We start from the raw sequence: 24,386 nt of genomic DNA on the forward strand, positions 1-24,386 counted from the left end.
AACATTAAAAAAAAAAAAGAATCCCAGTTTCAGTAATAGATGGGACAATGAGTCAGAAGACCAACAATAGAAAAGGTGAACAGCACTAGAAGCCAAGTGGACCTAACAGGTACCCGCAGATACCTCCGTCCACGCAGCAAGAACATAACAGACACTCTGTGCAAGGCATACAGACACTGTCCGGGATAGACTATAGGCTGGCCATGAAACAAAGTCCAGCAAACGTCAAAAGGTATAAGTAATACAAAGTATATTTTACAACCGCAATGTAATGAAATTAGGAATAAATTACAGAAGAAAATTTGGGAAACTCACAAATACGTGGAAATGAAGCAACATGATCATAAATTGACAACGGTCAAGGAGGAAATCAAAAGAAAATACGAAAGCGCTTTCCACGCGCACCTCCGTGTTTACAGCAGCACTATCGACAATAGCCAAAGTACGGAAAGAGCCCAAATGTCCATCAATGGATGAAACGATAAAGAAATTGTGCTGTATATATACAATGGAGTATTACTCGGCATCAAAAAGAATGAAATCTTGCCATTTGCAACTACGTGGATGGAACTGGAGGGTATTAGGCTAAGTGAAATTAGTCAGAGAAAGACAAGCATCATATGACTTCACTCCTATGAGGACTTTAAGAGACAAAACAGATGAACATAAGGGAAGGGAAACAAAAATAATACAAAAACAGGGAGAGGGACAAAACAGAAGAGACTCATAAATATGGAGAACAAACAGAGGGTTACTGGAGGGGGTGTGGGAGGGGGGATAGGCTAAATGGGTAAGGGGCACTAAGGAATCTCCTCCTGAAATCATTGTTGCACTAGATGCTAACTAATTTGGATGTAAATTTAAAAAATAAAATTAAAAAAATAAATTAAAAAAAAAAAAGGAACATCCACCCATACTCTGAAATGCAAAGAAAAGCTGACTCCCATTCTATCTGAATCCGTGGAAGCTGCATTCCAGGAGACCCATCCCTGGGAAATCTGGCTGTCACATGCACACCTGGAAAGCACACATGCCCCTGTGTTTAAAGGCAACAGTAACAAATGACAAACGTATTGGCTGTAGCGAAGCCCTTCAGAGCCCTGACGCTTCAGAGCCCAGAACCACAGAGGTCACGACATGCCCCCTCACCCTGCGTGAAGTTGAGGCTCCCGAACCCGTCGATTGTGCCGGCCGCGAAACTGTAGCCCAGGGCAGGTTTACAGGTTTGGGCCTAAAGGGAAGATTTTTAAACAGACACAAAGATGAGAGGTCAACAGAACAAGAAACAGAAGTCAAACTTCCATAAGTACTGAGATCAGCCCAGAGCTCTCCCCTCGTGGCATGATCAGTGTGGCTCAGGGACACTTACTGTGTGGGTGGAGTTGAGCCAGACGGTGACGTTGGACATATTCACCCACTGATGGGCCGCGGCCAGTGGTCCCGTCAGCTCCTGGGAGGCCGAGGCATACAGTTCCTAGAAAACCCACACAGGCTCGCTGTTGAAAGCAGAAGAGCTAAAATGAACAGTACGGATATTACCCCGTAAGCACCAATTTGGAAAAGCATCTCTCAGCCAAGGTTTGCTGGCTGCTTAGAAATGGCCACTACCCACGTGGGTCCCTCTGCCACCTCCAGTCGCTTCCCAGACTCGTGGCGGCCCTGAGACCATTGACCTGTGTCTACGCCCCACAAACACGAAAGTCTAGGGATACGGCCCGTGGCACCAAAAGGCCTCCATCTCTCTTGAAAGACGGTCAAGAAAATTTAAGATTAGGAGTAGGTGGGCCCATCACCGGCTTGGCCAGGAGGAGAGCTCAACCTCAGGGATTCTCTGAGTGAGTTCCCTACCACCAAAGGACAGCTGGAAAGACTTCACGACCTGCGTCGTCTGCCCCACCCACCATCCACGCTTTGATGTTCTGTTCTGTTTTGTTTCCCTTCAGGGTGAATTGACGCTTTTTTTTTAACCTTGCAGGGAAATGGGAGACATCGCATTCAGAAACTGATCTGCACCAGACACGGTAGGCCAGTCCTGCCTCAGCACATGCCCCCTTTGTTTGACACCTAACTGTCCCCACTCTGTCCCCATCCTCGCTCCTACGGCCACGTGGGGGCTCTCAGGTGAGTCGTGGGTAACACCAGCTGCTGCCCGCCTTTCTGACGAAAAGCAAAGGTGTGCCTTGCTGAGAAGAGATTCCAGCATGTGAGATGAACCCCTATGACTCGCGGGCCCAGGACAATAACACTGAAGTGTGTCACAGGTGCCTCCCCTAAATAGAATCTGTTCATTTAGAACAATCCTCTGATGATGCCACAGTAATAAAGCAGGAAGTACAGCAACTAGGCTGGCTGCTGTCTAATGGCTTTAAAGGTCCTTTAGCTCTTCCTTACTTGCTCCTGAAACATTTTAGAACCCTTGGAGCAAAATATTTACTTAAACACGCACGTGCGTGTGCACACGCACGCGCAGCAAAGGTAGGAATGAGCCAGGCAAAGGAAGAGATTTAACTATGGGGGATAGATGACAGCCTGAAGTCATCCTTTGTCTTTTCTGTTCTTCTTTTTTAGTATCTTTTAATGTTTATTTATTTTTGAGAGAGAGAGAGAGAGAGAGAGAGCGAGCACAGGTCGGGGAGGGGCAGAGAGAGAGGGAGACACAGAATCCAAAGCAGGCTCCAGGCTCCAAGCTGTCAGCACAGAGCCCGACGCGGGGCTCGAACTCACGGACTGTGAGATCATGACCTGAGCCAAAGTCGGACGCTTAGCCGACTGAGACACCCAGGCCCCCATCCTTTGTCTTTCCAATCAGATATCTGGGGTGCCTGGGTGGCTCAGCCAATTAAGCATCTGACTTCAGCTCAGGTCATGATCTCACAGTCCGTGGGCTTGAGCCCCACGCCGGGCTCTGTGCTGACAGCTCAGAGCCTGCTTGGGATTCTCTCCCTCTGTCTCTGCCCCTCCCCACTCACACTTTCTCTCTCAAAATAAACAAACAAACTTAAAGAAAAAATCCAATGTCTGTCCCCATAGGAGCTGACACAAAATTTGGGGGAAAATGGAAGCCAAAGTTTAGCAGAGGGAGAAGCAGAGAGCAACTCCTCATAATCTCACTGAAGACCAGATTCTGTCCTCATCAAAAAATGTTTTAAAAAGGAAAGAGAAGAAAATGTAAAATGGAGAGTCTATGCCGTATTGAAGCCTAGGGAGTCATCTGAATCCGAATTTCCAGAGCAGGAGCGAACGGTTCTGCTTGGCCTTGACGCTGAAGGAGTGAAGGGTGGCCAGGTGGCCCAGTGGGTCCGGATCCATCTGGTCACGTCTGACACCGTGTTACCTGGAATCCTTACACCGTCTGTCACCATGCTGTCGGAAGCGCGCGTTCTGGCCCCAACAGAGTGTTTCCCTGCCTCCTTGGTTTTAAAAGCACTTCCTCAGGGAAGTCAGAGGGGCAGCCCGAGAGGGGGGGTCTTGTGCCTTCGGAAGCGGCCTTCCTCGCGGGCCTGGAACAGCAGGCTTCCAGACTCCACGGCACAGCTCGGGCTCCTGCTGTCTCTTACCATTACCGTCTCTGTAAGGAGCGCTGCCCGTGGATTTGAAAGAATGAGGTTAAATGAACATGAAAGAGGCCGGCCCGTGGCTGACCTTTGCTCTCTGGTATATGATCCCTCCGATAATCTGAGTGCTGTTGAACATGTCGTGGCCGGGTCCCATAGCGATGCACATGCTAGACTACAACACAGGGAGACAAGACGGGCTCTTAGTGAAAGAAGCAATTATCTCAAGGAACGCAAAATCACAAGTGAATCTGAGCCAATCAGAAACCCAGTCAACGTTATACTGGAACACGTAGGTGAGCCACTGGAAAAAAATAAAAATCGGTAGATAAACCTGGCTCTATCCTTCCCTTCTGACCCCAGAAAACGTTGACATTGACCAGATACTTAAATACTGTAATTGAAACTTAAAAAGCATTTCAAGAAAATGTGGATGAACACCTCCTTAATAACCTTCTGATTCATCCCTATGGAGTTGGGTTTTCTCTTATTTGCAGTAAAAAGCATCCTATATGTGTATCAAAATAATCACAGTGTATGCCTTAAAATGATACAATGTTATCTCTCAATTATATCTCAATAAACCTGGGAGGAAAAAAGCAAAAAAAAAAAAATCCTACTGGATACACAGTGGAACACAGATGAAAATAGGTGATTTGCAAGAAAGAAATGTAAATCTCTCTTCAACATTAAAATATATTCAAGCCTGTGAATCATTAAATATACATTTAAACTACAAAAAGGAACTCCGCCTGTTCTGTTGGCAAAGACTGAACGCTCGATAAACCAGGCATCAGGGAGGCTTTGGGGAAAGGGTCACTCACACACTGTGGCTGGGGACAGGACTCATGGTCACCCCCATGGGAGCTGTGCTTTCCCTTGAACAGCAAATTCGCTCACAAGAATTTGTCCTAAGGTGAAACTCATACACCTGTGAAAATATGTATGACACACGTAGTCCATTTATGTGACGGGAGGAAAAAAGAAGGGAGAGAGGAGGGAAGGAAAGAAAATATTCATCACAAGGGGATCGGTGAACTAACTTACGGTACTTAAAACTGAAAACTGTACCATTCGTTTAAAGGATGTTTTAAAGTGTATTCACTGGAGGGGCGCCAGGGAGGCTCAGCGGGTTAAGCGTCCGACGCATGAATTTGGCTCAGGTCATGATCCCAGGGCTGTGGGTTCGAGCCCCGTGTTGGGTTTCATGCTGAGCGTGAAGCCTGCTTGGGATTCTCTCTCTCCCTCTCTCTCTCTGCCCCTCCTCTGCTTTCTCTCTCTCTTTCTTGCTCTCAAAATAAATAAATAAACTAAAAAAAATAAAGTATATTCGCGGGAAATAAGAAAGCAGCTATAGAACAGCATTCCCAGCGTGACCTCGTTTGTGTACAACTGTGCGGACACGTAGGAGCGTGGAAGCCGAAAAGGCTGCCTAGTAGGATGTTCATTTAAGGTTTAACAGGTTAATCGTGGAGTTAGAGGCTGCGCATTGACCTGTTTCGTTTCCCGAACTTCTCAACATCGTTTGCATTGTTAACAAGTATATAGCTTTGTTTTTTTTTTTAAATTTTTTTTTCAACATTTTTAATTTATTTTGGGACAGAGAGAGACAGAGCATGAACGGGGGAGGGGCAGAGAGAGAGGGAGACACAGAATCGGAAACAGGCTCCAGGCTCTGAGCCATCAGCCCAGAGCCTGACGCGGGGCTCGAACTCACGGACCGTGAGATCGTGACCTGGCTGAAGTCGGACGCTTAACCGACTGCGCCACCCAGGCGCCCCTATAGCTTTGTTTTAATGAAAGCTAGTTTCTGAAGTTAAAAAAAAAAATTCTGTTGAAAGAAGCTACACGAAAGCAAGAGATACGGCAACATTTGCCCACTTCCCTCTTTCTGTTTCTTAAGCGAATCACGATTTTGTTCAAAAAGGCATCACTTCTTTCACAGTCAACGGTTCCATTCCCAGCCCAGGTAAGTCTAAGACGACCGTGGTAATTCCCTAGGCCCTCCCCAAGATTGGTCAGGAACCCCAGCCTGAGCCTGTCAGCACACTATTTCCCCTGCAACCGTTTCGGTCCAGGAATGGGTATGTACCTCCCGTGACCCAATCAGAAGGAAAAGAACTTTTATTCCATGGTTAGAGACGGGTTTTCTCTCTCTCCTGCCATATCCGGGGGGAGAAAAGGATATACCGTCCTCAGTACTGACTGCCATCTTGCAATCATGAGGGAAGCAAATCTAACAGATGGAATGGAATGGATAGAAAGAGAATTCTGTCACGGGAGAGGGTGTGATTCTGTGATAATTTTTACTGATTAAAAGTATTCTCCTTGTAGGAAAAAACTACAAAAGTGTATAAATAGAATAAAAACAATAAACAAAATCAACAGAATAAACCCCCCCCTGTAATGCCATAGTAATGCCAAACAGAGAAAGTCAGGGTTAACAATTCAGTGGGTTTCACTTTGTCTTTTCACTACATTTATTTTCAAAACTGCAATCATAATCAATATACAAGATTAAATCCTGATTTTCTTCCTTTTTAAATTTTTTTAATGTTTATTTATTTTTCAGAGAGAAAAACAGAGTGCCAGACGGGAAGGAGCAGAGAGAGAGGGAGACACAGCATCCGAAGCAGGCTCCAGGCTCTGAGCTGTCAGCACAGAGTCTGATGCGGGGCTTGGACTCACGAGCCGTGAGATCGTGACCTGAGCCGAAGTCGGATGCTTAACCCATTGAGCCACCCAGGCGCCCCCCAAATACTGATTTTCTAAATCAACATTGTGTACTGTGAGCTTTTTCCCACATTCAATGTTCCAACACAGTACAGTTTGTTGGTACATAATATTCTACTGCAAACAGGTACCATAATTTATTTAAACGTTTCCTCTCTGAATGATGGAATTCAACAAGTAATCTTGAAATCGAATGTGAATGAATGATGTGTGAACATTTTGCAAAGGAAGAGTAACAAAGGAAGACTTTCTATACCAAACTGGTAATATATAAGAGAAAACTCTAATTGTTATGCTCTACTACCCGTTGGGTAGAATTGATGGGAATAGAATAAATAGCCCAGAAATGACGTTTAATAAAAGTCATATCACAGGTGACATGTTCTATAAACACAAAGAACAAGAGCCCAGAAGCTACGATCTGCTTCTCACGTCAAGGCAGAAAAAATCTAAATGAACGTGGCAGGGAAACAATGAAATAAATGACGGTGTGGCCTAAAGAAAGCCATACTAATAATAGTAAGTCTTTTTTTTTTTTTCAACGTTTTTTATTTATTTTTGGGACAGAGAGAGACAGAGCATGAACAGGGGAGGGACAGAGAGAGAGGGAGACACAGAATCGGAAACAGGCTCCAGGCTCTGAGCCATCAGCCCAGAGCCTGACGCGGGGCTCGAACTCATGGACCGCAAGATCGTGACCTGGCTGAAGTCGGACGCTTAACCAACTGCGCCACCCAGGCGCCCCAATAGTAAGTCTTTAAATCTTGCCACACAGACCTGTGTTCAGCCCTAAAACAATTTTAAAGACAACAAAGCAGGTGGAAAACTCGAATCCCAGTCCCACTAAAAATATCAACCAAAGAAGTTGTAAAATTTTGTTCGTGAATGTGTGGACAAGTATATAGGAAGAGGTGGGATAGTGGTAACTTCCTGGGAGGGGGGAGAAGGAAGGGAATGAAGAGGAACTCACTTTTTACTGCCTTCTAGGTTTTCCATGTCGTGTGAGTTTTGACAGCAAGATTTGTTGTTTGTGACTTTATTTTTATTTTTTAATGTTTGTTTATTTATTTAGTTAGCTAGTTAGTTAGTTATTTCTGAGAGAGAGAGCATGAGCAAGGGAGGGGCAGAGAGAGGGGGAGACACAGAATCCAAAGTGGGCTCCAGGCTCTGAGCTGTCAGCACAGCCCAACACAGGGCTCGAATTCATGAGCCGGGAGATCATGACCTATGCAGAAGTCAGATGCTTAACCAACTGAGCCACCAGGCATGCCAATGTTTATTTAATTTTGAGAGAGAGCAAGCATGAGCAATGGAAGGGCAGAGAGAGAGGGAGACACAGAATCCAGGCTCTGAGCTGTCAGCACAGAGCCCGACGCGGGGCTCAAACTCACAAAGTGTGAGATCGTGACCTGAGCCGAAGTTGGCTGCTAAACCGCCTGAGCCACCCAGGCACCCCTGTTGTTTGTGATTTTAAAGAAAAGAAAAAAAAATGTTGATGTGTTTTGTGTGTGTGTGTGTGTGTGTGTGTGTGTAATGCTGTAGACTTCACAAGTGAGAAACATCTCAGGTAAGCAGTTTCTGGTACTAACTTGTGATATCAGAAATGCCAAGGTGAAATGTTTCAGACTGTCCAAGTTTGGGCAAGGGTATTTCATCTCTGACATTTACTAATTGCCTCACCATTCAAAACACTTAAGAGTCAATCCAATGGAGAACTAGAATTTTATCCAGTCGAAATTTAGTGGGTGCTCCTGAGAGGTCAGTAGGCCTGGGTGCACTTGGGGAGAACACAATTATAAGTTAATGGTGAATACTTAAAATGCACATGAGATGCAAACACAAAGATCTCATGTCATAATTACCTACCCCACCGATGGGACAAGAGCTATTGGCGTTATCACAAGAGTCTCCTGTGTTGACACAATGCGGGCCAAGAATATTGGGGGACACATCTCCGAGGTTTGATGAAGCAAAGGCTGCTACATAGGGTCCCTGCCAAAAGAAACATCCAACTGCCTTTTATTCTTATTTCCCACAATGAATTCCATTAAAAACACAAACATTCCATCCACTCTGGGGAACTCTTCAAAACCATTTGAGCACAATAAAAGGAGGAGGTAGGACATTCTGAGAAACTTTGCGAAAAAATTCACATTGCAGTCAGCATACATGTTATCACGCTCGTGATATTCCAACGATCAATAAAGCTGTTTCAAATAGGAGAGTTTCAACTCTGTGCCACAAACAGAAACATTTTGACAAGAAACACAGCATACAACAACACGGTATAAAATGCTGACTCATCAAACTCCTTCCTGGTATTGTATCTGGAGCTGACAGGTCCCTTTCTCCTTGAAAAATAAATCTCCCTACTGGCTTAAAAAGAAAATATGAATCCAGATGTTCCTGTGGCAAAACTGAACCTAAATATAGCATTCACCATCCAGATCTACCTCTGTGTATCTTTTCTTTTAGCTCTTCAACCTGAAGTAACAGCATATAACCTCTTTGAGTGGTGTAAGATATTAACCTCAACCCAGCTGATCTAATTCTACCTTCCATGACTTCCATTTTCTTAGGGAAAGAAATAAGCAGGTATTGGAGATCATGTGTCTTTTTTTTACACCAAAAAGATAACTTATCTCAAAATGCCCCAGCCAGTGATCATAAATGGGAAGTTCCTTTCTTTTCCCTAAAATGCAGGCTAAAATGAAAAAAAAAATAGCATTTTATCAGTCAGGAGCTAAAAGATCACTATGAATGTTCATGGGGCTAATAACTTTGGTATCATTGCACTTTCTAGACATTTATCCTAGTCAAGGGCTTGGGGTTCTTATCGTCCTATATTCTTTGGCATTTGGGACTTGGACCTTAGGATCCAACAGAGAAGCCCTCCCCCCAACAACCGCTTAGCTATCTGTAGTCAGTAATTGACACAGAGCTGAGGAGATTTCTGAGGCACATGGACTGAGTTCCGGCCCCCATCTCTGATTCCATCCCTCATTGCGTTTCAAAGTTACGATAACAAGTCTGGTGGGTTAGGGTCGTCTCTCCCTTGGGGCTTATTAAAAGAAAGTATGACGAAACTCCTTAAAAGGAAATTCGCCATTAACAGGGAAATCTGGACCGCAGAAAAGATTCATCACCTGTCCCCTCCTCATTCAGGTTCTTAACACTACTCAGAAGGTACTTAATACTTTGATAGCTCTGAAGAGAAAAGTGAACATCAACCCGGTTGATCATATTCCCAAGCCAATCAAAAAGTATCACGTATTGCAAAAATCTTGAGCTTGTCCTTCCTTCTCTAACTAATTGCAACTTTATGAAGCTACAGATGTCAGCAGCATTTGACACAGTCATTGTTAATTTTTCTTCGCCTCTCAGGGAGGATGGAGAATTCTTTTTATCCAAGCATATTAGTATGTGACGTGCCTGATGACACTTTACACTGAAGATTTGAATCAGCTATTCTGAGCATTGTACAAATGAGGATCTAATGAATTAAGATGATGTTTTCAATGACCCAAATCTCACCTGTCCAGGTAGATATCCTTTGTTCTTCTCTTGCTCAAAAAGGTAAGATGCATAGCCCATGTTGTCACTATTGACAAGGTGATTGGTATTGTTCATGCTGACGGGGTGGATGGCAAACCAGCTGTAAGAGAAAAGGAGCCCTTGGCTCAGGAAGAGAACCAGGTGATGGAGTCAAAACAATGCCTGCGAGCTTTGGTTTTTCTCCAGCAGGAAACAAAACAAAACAAAAACGTTTTCAACGGTAGGCCTTTCACATTTAGGTTATTTCACTGATGATGAGCTTAGCTTACAAATAATATACTCAAAAAGTCTAGGCATTTACGTAAGTCAAAAATACAAAACTAAACGGTCAGCGATCAGATGATACGCCTAAAGCATTGTGTGGGTGCCGACCTTGTCCTTCAAGACAGGTGCACATAACAATGATTGAAGTCAACCCTATCTAATTCAGAAGACCTTTACGGAGACCCTGCCGTGTGCCCAGTTCTGAACACACTGAAGCTTCCTTACACCCAGGGTCAGACAAAGATGCAAACAAATGGCTTTAGTACAGTGTGACAAACGTTATAAAAAATAGGCATAAAGTGTTTGGGGACCACAGATGACTAGCAATTAATTCTTAAGGGCATTCCAGGGGGAAGGAACAACACAGTAAGCGCACAGAGGTGTGAAAGAGGCTGTTATGCATAATTTGATGTTAGCCGTATGCATAGTAATACCTGTTTAAGTATAGAGCCACAACGTCTACAAACTAATTTCACATCTGTTACCGTACTTGCACTTCACAACAGCCCTGGAGCCCAGGCAGTTATGACCTCCACCCGGCAAGGTGTCTCAGAGAAGCAAAATGGTAGCTCATTGGTCATAGGGGACCAAGACTAAAGTTGGGGTCTTGGGACACCTTGTCCAGTGGCCTTTGTAGGATCGAACCTCCACATGGATAAAAAAGATACAGAATGGAAGGCTGGAAAGCAAATTAACTAGAATGAATGCTCAAGAAAAGAGAGATGCTAATTCATGAACTTTCAGCTTACATTCCTACCTAAGTAATATAGCTCATAAAACTGAACATTTACTTACTGACTAGGGATGTTTTTAAACATCAAGGTCATCATTCAGGATTCAGTTCTCATTGCCCAACAGATGTATACGTAGGTCAGAGATGGCCAGCACAAGGCCCACGGGGGCTGGGTAGGCAACATGGATGAGTTCAGCTGGTTGGTGCCACGGGGACCAGTGTGGGCTGTGGATACCCGGAGGCACTTGCATGGGCCTAAAGACTCTACTATGGGTCTACTAAAGACTCTACCGGAGGCACTTGCATGGGCCTAAAGACCTCTACTATGCAGCTGCCAAATGTTGCCTTATGAGAGCCACCCTGGCTTATGAGAGTAAGCCAGAACTTCCAGATCTTTGATAAATCCATGATTTTGCGAAATATTTATCGATTTATGTTTCAAGTTTACTTATTTTGAGAGAGAGAGAGAGAGAGTGCACATGCGTTCACATGCACATGTGCCTGCCTGTGAGCAGGGGAGAGGCAGAGAGAGATGGAGAGACAACCCCAAGCAGGCTCTGTGCTCAGCATAGAGCCGGACTCGGGGCCAAACCCACGAGCCTGGGATCACGACCTGAGCCAAAATCAAGAGTCGGATGCCTAACCGATGAGCCACCCAGGCACCCCTCGATTAAAAATCTCTTGAGGAAGTAAATGGCGTGAGAGGAAAGGGGTGAAGTTTGGGCAAAATGGCTGAAGGGGAACGGGAGGCGCAGGTTTGCAGTTAGGGAAGGGGTACGTCACGGGGGTGGAAGGTGCAGCCCAGGGAACAGAGTCAATGGCAGTGTACCAGTGCCCTGTGGTGACAGACAGGAGTTCCGCTTGTGGTGGGCATAACACAAGGCACAGAATCGTCCAGTCTCTATGTTGTACACCTGAACCAAATATAACATTGTGTGCCCACTACACCCAAATAAAAAAAAAATTTTTTAATTAAAAAAAAAAGAGAATGGGGCGCCTGGGTGGCGCAGTCGGTTAAGCGTCCGACTTCAGCCAGGTCACGATCTCGCGGTCCGTGGGTTGGAGCCCCGCGTCAGGCTCTGGGCTGATGGCTCAGAGCCTGGAGCCTGTTTCCGATTCTGTGTCTCCCTCTCTCTCTGCCCCTCCCCCGTTCATGCTCTGTCTCTCTCTGTCCCAAAAATAAATAAACGTTGAAAAAAAAATTTAAAAAAAAAAAGAGAAGAAAAAAATTTTCATTAAAAAAGAAAGAGAGAAGTAAATAGCACAGAATAAAAGGAGGAGAAATCTTACCAATTAAGAGACTTAACATACATAGCCAACAAATGGAGTTGGTGGGCGGACTATTTGGATGCTGATTCAAATAAAACAATTATAAAAAGATCTTACTGACACAATCAGGGAAAACTGAACACAGACTAGGTTTTAGAGCATATCAAGAAACTATTTTTCATTTTGTTGGTTGGGATCATGGGTTATGGTTATATTTTTTTACGTTTTTCCCTGATAGAGATATACACTGAAATATATGTGAGTGAAATGATTTGCTATCTGGTGTTGGCTTTTAAAACTCTAGAAAAGCAAGCGTGGCTCAGCTGGTTAAGCGTCAAACTCCGGCTCAGGTCACGATCTCCCGGTTCGTGGGTTCGAATCCCACGTCACGCTCTGTGCTGACAGCTTAGAACATGGAGCCTGCTTCACATTCTGTGTGTGTGTGTGTGTCTGCCCCTCCCCCACTCGCACTGTCTTTGTCTCTCTCAAAACATAAGCATTAAAAAAGAAAAATTAAAACTCTAGCAAAGCAAAACAAAAGGAGAGGAGGGATGAAACAGAGTGGCAGAATAATGCTAATTACTGAAGGTGGATAATAGTTACATGGAAACTCAAAGACTAATCGCTCTAAATTGGCATATATTTGAAAATTTCTATAATAGTGTTTTTTTTCATGTTGGCATCCATTTAGAATTGTTTTAAACAGTGTTGAACAAACCAATCACCAGCCTATGAGCTAAATTTGTTCCCCAAGGTATGTATTGCCCCCATGTAAAGGAACAGAAGATTAGGTTAAAGGTGGTTCTGAGCTCATGCCCTAAAGTTACTTGCAAAATTTCTCTTTTGAAAAAATCCTTATACTAGTTTCCTTTTTGCGGATATGGGTTTGCCTCCTTCTCCTAAAACTCAGGTGCCAGAGAAAATTCTAGTCAACTAGTGTTTTCCAGTTAGTTGGGAGTCTGTCTTTTTGCAGTTTTAATCCATTTAGTTTGGAAGGAAAATGGGGTGGTGGCCGTGACCTTCCCATGGCTCCCCAACCAGAACACTTCTGTCTAATATGATTGCCCTGAGGTCAGCCAGCTTCAGCCAGACTGCAATCTCTCTAGGGCAATCAAAGGAAGCCTGTGGAACAATTTTATCAACATGGACTGTCATGTCGCTCTGATGAGGTGAGGGATTTTATACACAGGATCTCATTTCATCCTAAAAGCATGCTTGGAGGCAGATGTTATCATTGTCCTTATTTTATGGCCAAGGAAACGAAGGCTCAGAGTGAGCCAGTAAGTAATCTGACCAAGGTCACACCCATTGTAAGTCAAGAAGCAGGTCTAAGAGTCCAGGTTTGTCAGACCACAGAGCCCAAGTTCTAATCTGCTGTGGGATACTGGCTCTGTCCCCTCCATTCATTCACCTGCTCATTCAATACACAGTTAATTTTGATTCTGTGCCAGGCACTGGAGACGTGGAGGTGAGCGAGGCATCATCTTGCACCTGAGAAATGCTTGGGAGAGGATGCGACATCTGAGCTGGGTCTTAAAAGAGGAGTAGGGACTCGGCAAAGGGATCACTGGAGAAAACTCATTCGTAGCAAAGGCATCAAGATGGGTTTAGAGGACGGACGGTCATTCTGGCCACAGCGTAACGGATAAAGGCAAGGAGAGATGACAACTGTTCTTCTCATTCAACCAACATGAATTTGTTAGCAGCAAGAGTGTGGTTGGCATCGTGTTACATGCCGAGGAACACACAGGGGGATCAGGTGTGTTCTCTCAATCAGGGGCCGACAATAATATCTGTAGAGAAAGCAATTGCTGAGAATTCTAGTCTGCTAATTAGACTTGAATTCGTATTGATTTCATGCCTTTATGTTCATTTATTTTAGGCCTTGGAAAATTAATTGAATTTGCCTTTCTCTACAAAACTGAAAAAATAAGCATTCGGAAAAGTGATGTGAATCTCAGAGTGAGAAGATGCTGTATTTTTTCTCCTCTGGCCTTTGAAATATGTGCGATTAAAATACCAGGCTTGTCACAGCGACCAAAGTGCGATGGGAACAGATGGGTATTGTAAAGATATGCAGAAAGGTCATCATTTTAATATAAGAAAGCGGCCCTCACAATTTATTTTATCTGGTCAAAACAACATTCTTCCAAGCAAAGTTCCAAAGAGTGAAGTTAGGTCGAGGTAATTTCAAAAGAAGTTAGAGCACAGATATAAACGGATAACTAACGTCCCTGTTAATAAACATTTCTAAATAATGATTACATCACAGCAAGGAGTCAGCATAATGTAATCAAGGTACCATGGAAGGTCCAGAGATTTGAGATTTTATCCTATTCCGTAGCCAAGTTAGTTAAAATTTCCTAGTCTCTGTTTCCTAGGGATGAAAAATAATACATTTTGACTATGCTCTGTGAATCAATAAACAGCAGAGTAATATAGAATATTATAATCATTCTCTCCTCCTAGGTAATCGAGGCATTTTCTAGGGCCTCTTCATTGGGACACTATGCACTTCCTACTCTGAAGCAGAAAAGAAAAGCCAAATGCAAAATCGAGCTTCTTGAATATTCTAAAAGAGTAATAAACCCATCCCAAGTTCTATTCTCTCAAACCTGGGCCGCCATGTCCAGCATGCAGGTTGTGCCCTGCACAAAGATGAGTTACAAAGGGGGTAAAAGGAAGCTGAAATCCAACCCCCACTCAGCTCACGGAGCTAAGCACCTTGGCCCAGAGAAGAAAGCACTTTTGTAAATTGTGCACCAAGGTCCTATGTGCTAACTGCAGCCCTCTCCACCCCACAACTATATGGTCAATTAGTCTTTGACAAAGCAGGAAAGAATATCCCATGGAAGAAGACAGTCTCTTCAATAATTGGTGCTGGGAAAACCGGACAGAAACATGCAAAAGAGAGAAGCTGGACCACTTTCTTATACCATATGCAAAATAAACTCAGAATGATTAAAGACCTAACTGTGAGACTTGAAACCACAAAAATCCTAGAGGAGGACGGACACAGGCAGCAACCTCTTTGACATCAGCCATAGCAACTTCTTACTTGACATGTCTCTGAAAGCAAGGGAAATAAAAGCAAAAATGAATGTTGGGACCTCATCAAGATAAAAAGCTTCTGCACAGCAAAGGAAACAACCAACAAAAGTAAAAGACAATCTACGGAATGGGAAAAGATATTTCCAAATGACATGTAAGAAAGGCTTAGTATCCAAAATACATAAGTTATAAAAGTCGACAGCCCCAAAATGAATAATCCAATTAAAAAAGTGGACAGAAGACACAAATAGACATTCCTCCAAAGAAGACCTCCAGATGGCCAACAGACACATGAAAAGATGCTCGGCATCACTCATCATCAGGGAAATGCCGAGCAAAACTACAATGAGACGTCACCTCACACCTTGTCAGAACGGCTACAATCAACAACACAAAAACAAGTGTTGGTGAGGATATGGAGAAAGGGGAACCCTTCTGCTGGGAGGGAATGCCAACTGGTGTTGGTGGGAATGCCAACTGGTGCAGCCACTCTGGAAAACAGTGTGGAGGTTCCTCAAAAAGTGAAAATAGACCTACCCTACGACCTAGCAATTGCACAACTTGGTGTTTACCCAAAGATTACAAAAACATGAATTCAAAGGGATACGGGCACCTGGATATTTACAGCAGCATTGTTTACAATAGCCAAGATATGGACGCAGCCCAAGAGTCCACTGATAGATGAATGTATAAAGAAGATGTGATATATATATCTATATATATGCATACATGATACATATGATATAGATATGATATAGATAGATATGAGATATATACATATATGATATAGATATCTATATATAATGGAATGTTACTCAACAATAAAAGAAGAATGAGATCTTGCCATTTGCAATGACCTGGGTGAAGCTAGAGAGTATAATGCTAAGTGAAATCAGTCAGTCAGAAAAGGACAAATATCACATGATTTCACTCATATTTGGAATTTAAGAAACAAAACAAACAAGCAAAGGGAAGGAAAGGGAGAGAAAGGCAAAGCAAGAAACAGACTCTTTTTTTAATGTGTATTTATTCATTACGAGAGAGAGAGAGAGAGAGAGAGAGAACAAGCAGGAGAGGGGCAGAGAGAGGGGGAGGCAGAGAATCCCAAGGAGGCTCCAGACCCCGACTCAGCGCTTGAACTCACGAATGGTGAGATCACGACCTGAGCTGAAATCAAGAGTCAGACGCTTAACAGACGGAGCCACCCAGGCGCCCCAACAGACTCTTACCCATAGAGGACAAAGTGATGGTCACCAGAGGGGAGGTGGGTGGGGGATGGGTTCAACAGGTGATGAGGATTGAGGAGGGCACTTGTGACGAGCAGCGGGTGATGTATGGAAGGTTGAATCACTATATTGCACACCTGAAACTAATGTTACACCGTATGTTAACTAGCTGGAATGTATATAAAAAAAAGGCTTACAAATAATTCTCAATCTTCCTTTGGTTTTTAGCTCCATTATCACTTCCTTAGGGAAGCTTTTCCCAGTCTCCCTGCCCGGGTCACATCCCTTTAAGACAATGCCACGCACCTTCCTTTCCTGGCACTTAACCCAGTTATCATCTTACACATATTTCAAGGACTGTTTAGATACCTCTTGTCTCTACCAAGAGATTATAAATTCTCTGAGGGCAACAACGCCATCTACTTTTTCCCATCAGTGTATCTGTAGGATGAGCTCAGTTCATGACACATATATTCTACACCATTTAATACATGAGTAAATAAATCGATGATCTCTGGAGAGAAGAGGTTATATCTGCATCTGAGAAATATGGAAATTGAGTCTCTGAGAACTTAAGGGACTTGCTCAAGGAACACGGGTGTGGGTATTATTTGATTCCTGATTTCAGGGCCAGGAAAAGCACCATTCCAAGGACTGGGAAGTCCTGCATGGCACCCAGTAGGTCTCCGGTGCGGACTCGCCGAATGAAGAAATGAAACCAAAGGTGAAGGTAGGAAAGAAGAAATTGTGGACCTCAATATGGTTCCCAGCATGAAGAGAACAGTTTTGGCTGCAACACTGGGCAGGTCACATCACCTACCTGGCCCTTAGCTGAGCTGTGAGGCAGATGACACCCATGTTCCGCCAGTCAGAGATTCTAGGCTTCCAAACTCCTTATGCCTTGGGATTCTGCCTAACAGCAGGCACCTACATCTGGTGGCTGAGTTACTCAGCAGCCCAGATTTGGCTTTATGCTTTGGATCATTTTTAATGCATTCAAAGAGCAATTGCCACTATGCAACAAGAGGCAATTGCACGAGCAATTATGTCAAGGATAGCATATGGTGGCTGCAAAAACAATAGCAAGTTATTGCAGGGTGTTAAGCCTAGCAGATGGAGGAGAGTTGCTATAACCTTGACGGTTGGCCCTGGGACTTCCAGATATGTTATATAGTTATATGTGAGGAAGCCACGAACATCTGGAAGAAGGACAACATTTTTTAGTCTTCTGTGGGCATCGTTAAAGGATTCAGAAACTAATAAGAGGGAATCACGGACGATCTCAGTCATTCAGCCAAGAGTTAAGTGGAAACCGTAAGGAAAAAGGCTCCTTCTCCCAGCGAATGTGGAATTCTCTAACTCGTCAGAGATACATGCTTGTATCCTGACTGTCTCCTAACCAAATGGCCCACCAAAGTGCCCCACAATCTGGAGCTAGCTCACCTTTTTGGATTCCTCCCTCACCCCCTCCCTGACATAGCCCATCCTCTGGCCTCCCAGCTCACTGTCTTTTCATGACTTCCACGATGCTCTCAGGTATTCCTGCTACCTCCTCCAAGTTCCCACAGCATTGATCGATAGCCACGTGGCAGCACTGATGGCCATCTGATGTATGTTGTGATTACTTGCCTGACTGTCTCTGTCCCCTGCCCCAATCACCCCATTAGTCTGTTAGAGCCTTCAAGATAGGGACCACCATCACAACACATACCCCAAGCACACATTTAGGAAGTCCACTGTGTTTGCCCCTGGGTGACTCAGTCAGTTAAGGGTCTGACTTCAGCTCAGGCCATGATCTCATGGTTCGTGAGTTCGGGCCCCGCGCTGGGCTCAATACTGACAGCTCGGAGCCTGGAGCCTTCTTCAGATTCTGTGTCTCCCTCTCTCTGCTCCTCCCCCGCTCACACTCTGTGTCTCTCTCTCTCAAAAATAAATAAAAGCATTTTTTTTAAAAAAGAAAGTCCACTGTGTTCAACACCAGTTGGCAACTAATCAGTAGATGAATTCACTATAATGGAAGAATAACTTCTATCATGTCAACCCACATAATAAAGTTTATTTTATCAGGGAGTTTTTAGTGACCTCACTTGACACCCAAAGAAGTAACTCCAATGCTAAAAATGTCATTCAGGGCCGTCCGGGGTGGCTTGGTCACTTAGGCATCCGACTCTTGGTTTCAGCTCAGGTCATGATCTCACAGTTTGTGAGTTTGAGCCCCGCGTCGGGCTCCGCGCTGACAGTGCAGAGCCTGCTTGGGATGCTCTCTCTCCCTCTCTCTGAACCTCCCCTCCTCACTCTCTATCTCCCTCTCTCAAAATAAATAAATAAACATTTAAGAAAATACATAAAAAGAACGTCAAGCATTCTGAGAAGCCAACAATGGAGTTCTTAGAAGTAGAATGTTATTCTGCTTACCATTTAAACAAAATAATAAAACTCTTTTCTATGCCAGACACAGAGTAGAACTTTGCATGTATTATGTCATTTAATCCTGAAACGGTCCTATGAGGCATTATCATTCCCATTTTCAAATGGAATAGTTGAGGTGTAAGTAGGTTAGTAAGTGGCAAGGCTGGGATTTGAACTCAAGTCCTAAAATCTACCCCTAAAACCAGAACTCCTCACCACTGTGCTGTTCTCCACCTGGTTACAGGGCCAGTACTGATCACAGTCCTTAATGTTTTCATTCACCTCTTATTAATTTTAATTAATTATTAATTTGACTTACATAGACCTTTTCAGTTAAGTATTTCATAATCCTACCTGATAGGCCCCTACCACCTTTACTCACGCTTATTATCAACATTTTAAGGACTCACTTTATCCCTCACTTTTAAAGTCAGAAAATTGAGGGGTGGCTCAGTTGGTGAAGCATCCAACTCTTAATTTCGGCTCGGGCACGATCTGACGTTTCGTGAGTTCGAGCCCCACATCGGGCTCTGCTGCCAGTGTGGAGCCTGCTTGGGATTCTCTCTCTCTGTCTCTGTCTCTCTCTCTTCCCCCTTCCCTGCTCTCTCTCTCTTTCAAAATCAATAAATAAACATGAAAGAAAGAAAGAAAGAAAGAAAGAAAGAAAGAAGGAAGGAAAGAAAGAAAGAAAGAAAGAAAGAAAGAAAGAAAATTGAGCCACAGAGCAGTTAAGTCACTTGGCCAAAGTCACAAAGCTCATCACGATGACAACACAGAGCAAACCCAAGCCATTTAACTGTAGCTCCCATGAGCCATCATACACTTCCTTCAGGCATCCTCCATCACTTGGACGTCTGCGCATCAAGGCACCTGGGCTGTTACCCAGCCAGTCAATTCCTGAGTCGGTCCAATTGCAGGGACAAAATTCACACATGAATGCAAATGCCTTCTTTATGAAAAAAAAAAATCTACATGTCTTCTTACATATAATCCTGAACTAAAACCTGTGCCAGGCTGTAATTTCACCTCATCTGCTTCCTTCAGGTGGCCTCAATTCTGCTTCCATCACTAATTGGCATTGTCCTACATTAGACTTGACTTCATTCTTTTAGGAAAACACAGATAAATCATCTCAAACCCATAATCATTTAGCCTGGTTGGTCAGATTGTTTTCTCATTTTACCAAGAGATAATGGTCCGCCATCGTAGAAATTCCACATACGACATCTTGATAGAGTAATAAGCACTGGTATTGACTGAATCCTTATGTCATATCCCAGATGCTACACTACACTTCTTTACCTGAATCCCTCATTTACGTCATCCTTTAATTAGCCCTGTTTTCCAGGAGCCCTGGAAAGCTGAGAACCTTGCCCCAGGATCCATGGTTGGACCCAGATGTGTCTGACTCCCAAGTCTGGACTCTTAACTACTCAACATATTCCCAGCCGCTGCTGCCACTATTCTAGTCTCTTCCTCCCACGCCCCCCTCCCTGTCCCCACCTCCATGATTAAGGAAAGCTATCCAGACAGGACGAAAAGCAAAAAAAGTAAACAGAGTACCTGATAAGGCCCAGGTCAACTCCATTCAAATCTACCATTTTTAGGATGATCATTTCTTTGTCAGTATTTGAAGAATACCTAGTCAAAACAAAGAAACGCAGTCACTTCTATGTTAGTTAGAGCCTGGGCTTCTTGTATGACCAACAGTAGAAGCTGACACAAAAACTAAAGTCAAAATGCCTTCAGTGAGCGAGGTTTCCTGATGTGCTATGGTCTTACGAACCACATCCAGGACCTCAGTCCTCAGCTAAAGAAATGGCTTGCAAATAGCATCACACTTAGTGGCATTAGGTCAGCCAACTGGAGATGAAATTGACATCTTTATGTAATGGTCGTGATCTTATCGAACATACAGGTGTTTCTTAGAAAAGGGATTTGTCTTTGAAATTTCTACTCTGGTCAAATTTTCACGGAATCTCTTAAACATAGCAGGGAATATGCAACATCAAAACCATCCCTGACCTGTAGCTTCAAGCGTTCTTTCATGGCCTTTCAAGGGAAATCGGATTATGTTTTCTAAAACTCAACTCCTTTGAAATGGATGGAAAAATACGCAGACAAATGTAAAATGCCAGGTGGTCAGGTTGAAAGTGAGATATTATTTCACTGTGCCACAGCAGTCAAGGGCTTCTCTCCTGTGGCAAACCTGGGTCAGCACTTAAGCAAACAAACAATCGGCCTTAGTTCCATTCCATTATGCTAGTTTTATTTATTGTTCTTTGTTCCTGCTTCTTTATCCTTTTATGTCTTCTCTCTTGCCACATTCTCCTGGATGGAGACGATTTCTGCTGAACGATCTAACAAAAAGAGCTATTCATTAATTTCATAAACACGTGTTGTGCACATTTTCATCTCCGCTTTACAGAAGCTGAGAGGCAATAAATTACTATAAGTAAATCACTGAAGGTCACATGACTAGAAGTGATAAAGCAGAGATGGAACCAGAGTCGTGCCCGGTTGCAAAACTGGGAGTCCTTCCAACACTCACGCTGACCCCAGCGGCCAGCAGAGCGGGCCGATTGGTGCACGGGCTGGTGTGTGTTACCACATTCACTTTTTATTTCTGCCAGTCTTAGATGATCAACATGTTTTAACTTTACTTTACCTTTACTACTCTTTCAGGATCCCACCCCATTCCTTGAGTACCAACTGCATCCTTAGATTTTTGTTGCTGATCTCTAAAGGAAACCCATGATTTTATTGTGATAATGCCCCTCGCCTGGCTCGCTCTGACGGAGGATTCCAAAGGTAAGAAGAGGGGCTTCGGTTGATCTGTACACCTTCCACGTTTCCTTTGTTGATAAAGATTTTGCCTGGTTTCATATTTTTGTGCGCCATCTCGATGCTCTGTGGGTTAGAGTGAGAGAGAGAGAGAGAGAGAGAGAGAGCCAGTTGTGAATTTGGACATCCTGTTGGATAAGGACTTAGTCAACAGAAACAGAGGAGCGCTGTGGACAATTTCCTTGGTCTCCGAGCTGCCCCTGCTATGGGACAAGAGCTAGAGAACCACACGGCCAGTGTCACTCGGGGGGAACACAGATGGCCTCAAGGCTGAGACATAAGAATTACCGTGACCTGGGAAGGTCACTTGAGTGTCTCAGAGCCGCTGAGTCAGGCACCGTTCGCAGGTTCAATTGGCCAAACCAGGAGCGACTCCCCCCGACCTAGGACCAGGATTTGTTAGCTTGAAGGTGTCCCACCCTCCTTGTCCTCTCCCTGCCCTCAACCTCTGAGGCCAAGGTTTTCACACTTTTCTGACTCAAAGCCATCATAAGCAAAACATTTTTCATCACAACTTAATACACGTCGACGTATGTGTGCTAAAACAGAAGCTCACAAAATACACCCTTCCCGTATGTTTTGCGCCATGATAGGCTCCGATCTGTTTTACTTTAGTTCTGTTCATTCAATGCTTCTTTCAACCCATGGAATTGACTTCAGGAAGCCAGCCATGAATTACCATCCACGGTTTGCTTCTTGCAACCCATGGAATTGACTTCAGGAAGCCAGCCATGAATTACCATCCACGGTTTGGAAAACATCGTGGTAAAGACATTTCTGCCTTTGCCGACTGGATCGCCAGGTTTGGGGGGCACTTCATGAGACAAAGTAGAGAGGGACTAAATCTAGAAGGGAAAGGTATGAGGGAAACATGAGAAAGGACCCTGTGGGAGGTAGTAATAAGCTGCAAGATGGGGAGAGAGGAGAAAGAGGCGCCCAAGCCAGGAACACGGAAGACCGTGCCGTCTAGAACTCTCAGAGAGGACGTGAGAAATAAGGGCGTGTGTTTATGAAGTGGGTCCCCTGTCATGTTGTTTGGGAACTAGGAGGCGAGATTGGAATTACTTGCACTGACTCTTGGTTCCTTGATGGCTTCCTTTTTGTGTGACTTTGCACACAGAACAGACGGTAGGGCCCTCTCAGTTGTAAGGGTGACATAGGAAACGTTTGCTGTCCCTTTGGACACCTGCAGGAGGCTCACTGCACGGAACTTGCCCCTTTCAATCAGTCAAGTGCCTCGGAGACCAGAAGCTCCTGGGGACTCAGGAACAGAGGGGGCAGGTGCTGAGACTGCTCAGGGCAACATCCTATAAGGACTCTCTCCATATCACAGCAAACCACTCCTGAACACTTGTGAACAAGGGACAGGGCAGCTCCCTCTGGGGCCCTTTGCCTACCTTCACGATGCCAGTGACCATGTACTCAAAGGTGCGATTGCTAAACCCTTCACTGGCGATTACAAACACAGTATACTGGAAATATCCTCCTGGCCCCGAGTGTGTATGAGTGCCACTCAGGATGACGTTGTCTTGTCTGTACAGGGAGCCATATTTACTCTGCAGTCTGTTCAGGACCTTCAAGAGAAAAGAAAAAAAAAAAAACAGAACTAAGAAGAGGGATAACATAGCAACTCACTATGGAAAAGGCTCCAATAAGTCTAATCAAGGATCCATATCAATGGCACCCCTGTCGAGTGGCCCTTCACTCGGTACTGGAGTGTCTCATCGTAGGCACAACTTCAACAAAACCAGTAACCATCAAGGCTAACGTTTCATAGACTCTCACCGTATGCAAGCACAGTGTTAGGTAGGACACACATTATGTTATTTTAAAATCTTTATAACGACCCCAAGAGGTAGATGTTTTTTTCAATGTTTGTTTATCTTTGAGAGAGAGAGGGAACAGGGGAGGGGCAGAGGGAGAGGGAGAGAGAGAGAATCCCAAGCAGGCTCCGTACTGTCAGCCCGGAGCCCCATGCAGTCTCCATCTCATGAAGTTGATGACCTGAGCCAAAATCAAGAGATGGATGCTTAACCGACTGAGCCACCCAGGAGCCCCAGAGGTGGATATTTGGAACCGCATCTTTTAGCTAAGAGCACTGAAGTGTAAAGAAGATAAATAATTTGCCCACCGACCGAGTAAATGTGAGAGCCACAACCTGGATCCACATCTCTCTAACTGCAGAAACAGTATGGTTTGCTATTCATCGTTCCACACATGCTATTAATATCCAGGCACTAGGAGCGATATGAGGTTAATATCTGAGCACTAGGAGTATATGAGGTTCCTACCCTGATGGAGTGTTTATTCTAATGAGGGAGAAAGGTAACAAGCAAAGAAGCACGTAATATGGTATCACACAGTGATAAGTGCTCTGAAGACAAATGTCGTTGAGTGGGGAAAAAGAGTGATGGGTGTCAATGAGGAAACATCTTTCCAGAGAGGCTGCCTTCCACCCAAGAGCGTAAGCCGATTGAGCAACACCAATGGAAAGCATCCTGGGAGCAGCGAACAGTCGTGTAAGGGCCACTTGCCGCCTCCCTGCCCAAAGTGAAGAACTCCATGCTCCCTGACATATACTGTCACCCTTATTGGTCTGGGGGCAGCCAACTGCGGGGACCTAAGGACACTCCAGCCACCCTGTGGGGAGGCCCATCGGAAAGGAACCATCTTGTCAGCACTAACTTGCTAGCCAGGCGGGTGAGCCACCTCAGAATAGTAGACCCTTCGGCCTCAGCCAGGCCTTCC

The 24,386-nt window shown here is 44.4% G+C and overlaps 1 protein-coding gene across 2 annotated transcripts in view; it reads right to left on the minus strand.

Moving 5' to 3' along the window:
- The window catches only part of ASAH2 (N-acylsphingosine amidohydrolase 2), an 89,302-nt gene that overhangs the window by 20,327 nt on the left and 44,589 nt on the right, over window positions 1–24,386 (minus strand). For both annotated transcript variants that reach the window (XM_047825599.1, XM_047825600.1), the window contains exons 6-13: window positions 23,036–23,212; window positions 21,577–21,704; window positions 20,358–20,435; window positions 9,822–9,942; window positions 8,154–8,279; window positions 3,643–3,729; window positions 1,370–1,474; window positions 1,150–1,231 (exon numbers count right to left, since the gene is read on the minus strand). In XM_047825599.1, coding sequence (XP_047681555.1) covers window positions 1,150–1,231; window positions 1,370–1,474; window positions 3,643–3,729; window positions 8,154–8,279; window positions 9,822–9,942; window positions 20,358–20,435; window positions 21,577–21,704; window positions 23,036–23,212 — 904 coding nt within the window. The remainder of the gene's footprint in view (window positions 1–1,149; window positions 1,232–1,369; window positions 1,475–3,642; window positions 3,730–8,153; window positions 8,280–9,821; window positions 9,943–20,357; window positions 20,436–21,576; window positions 21,705–23,035; window positions 23,213–24,386) is intronic.

This window comes from Prionailurus viverrinus, chromosome D2, assembly GCF_022837055.1.
Source record: "Prionailurus viverrinus isolate Anna chromosome D2, UM_Priviv_1.0, whole genome shotgun sequence".
NCBI classification, from domain to species: domain Eukaryota; kingdom Metazoa; phylum Chordata; class Mammalia; order Carnivora; family Felidae; genus Prionailurus; species Prionailurus viverrinus.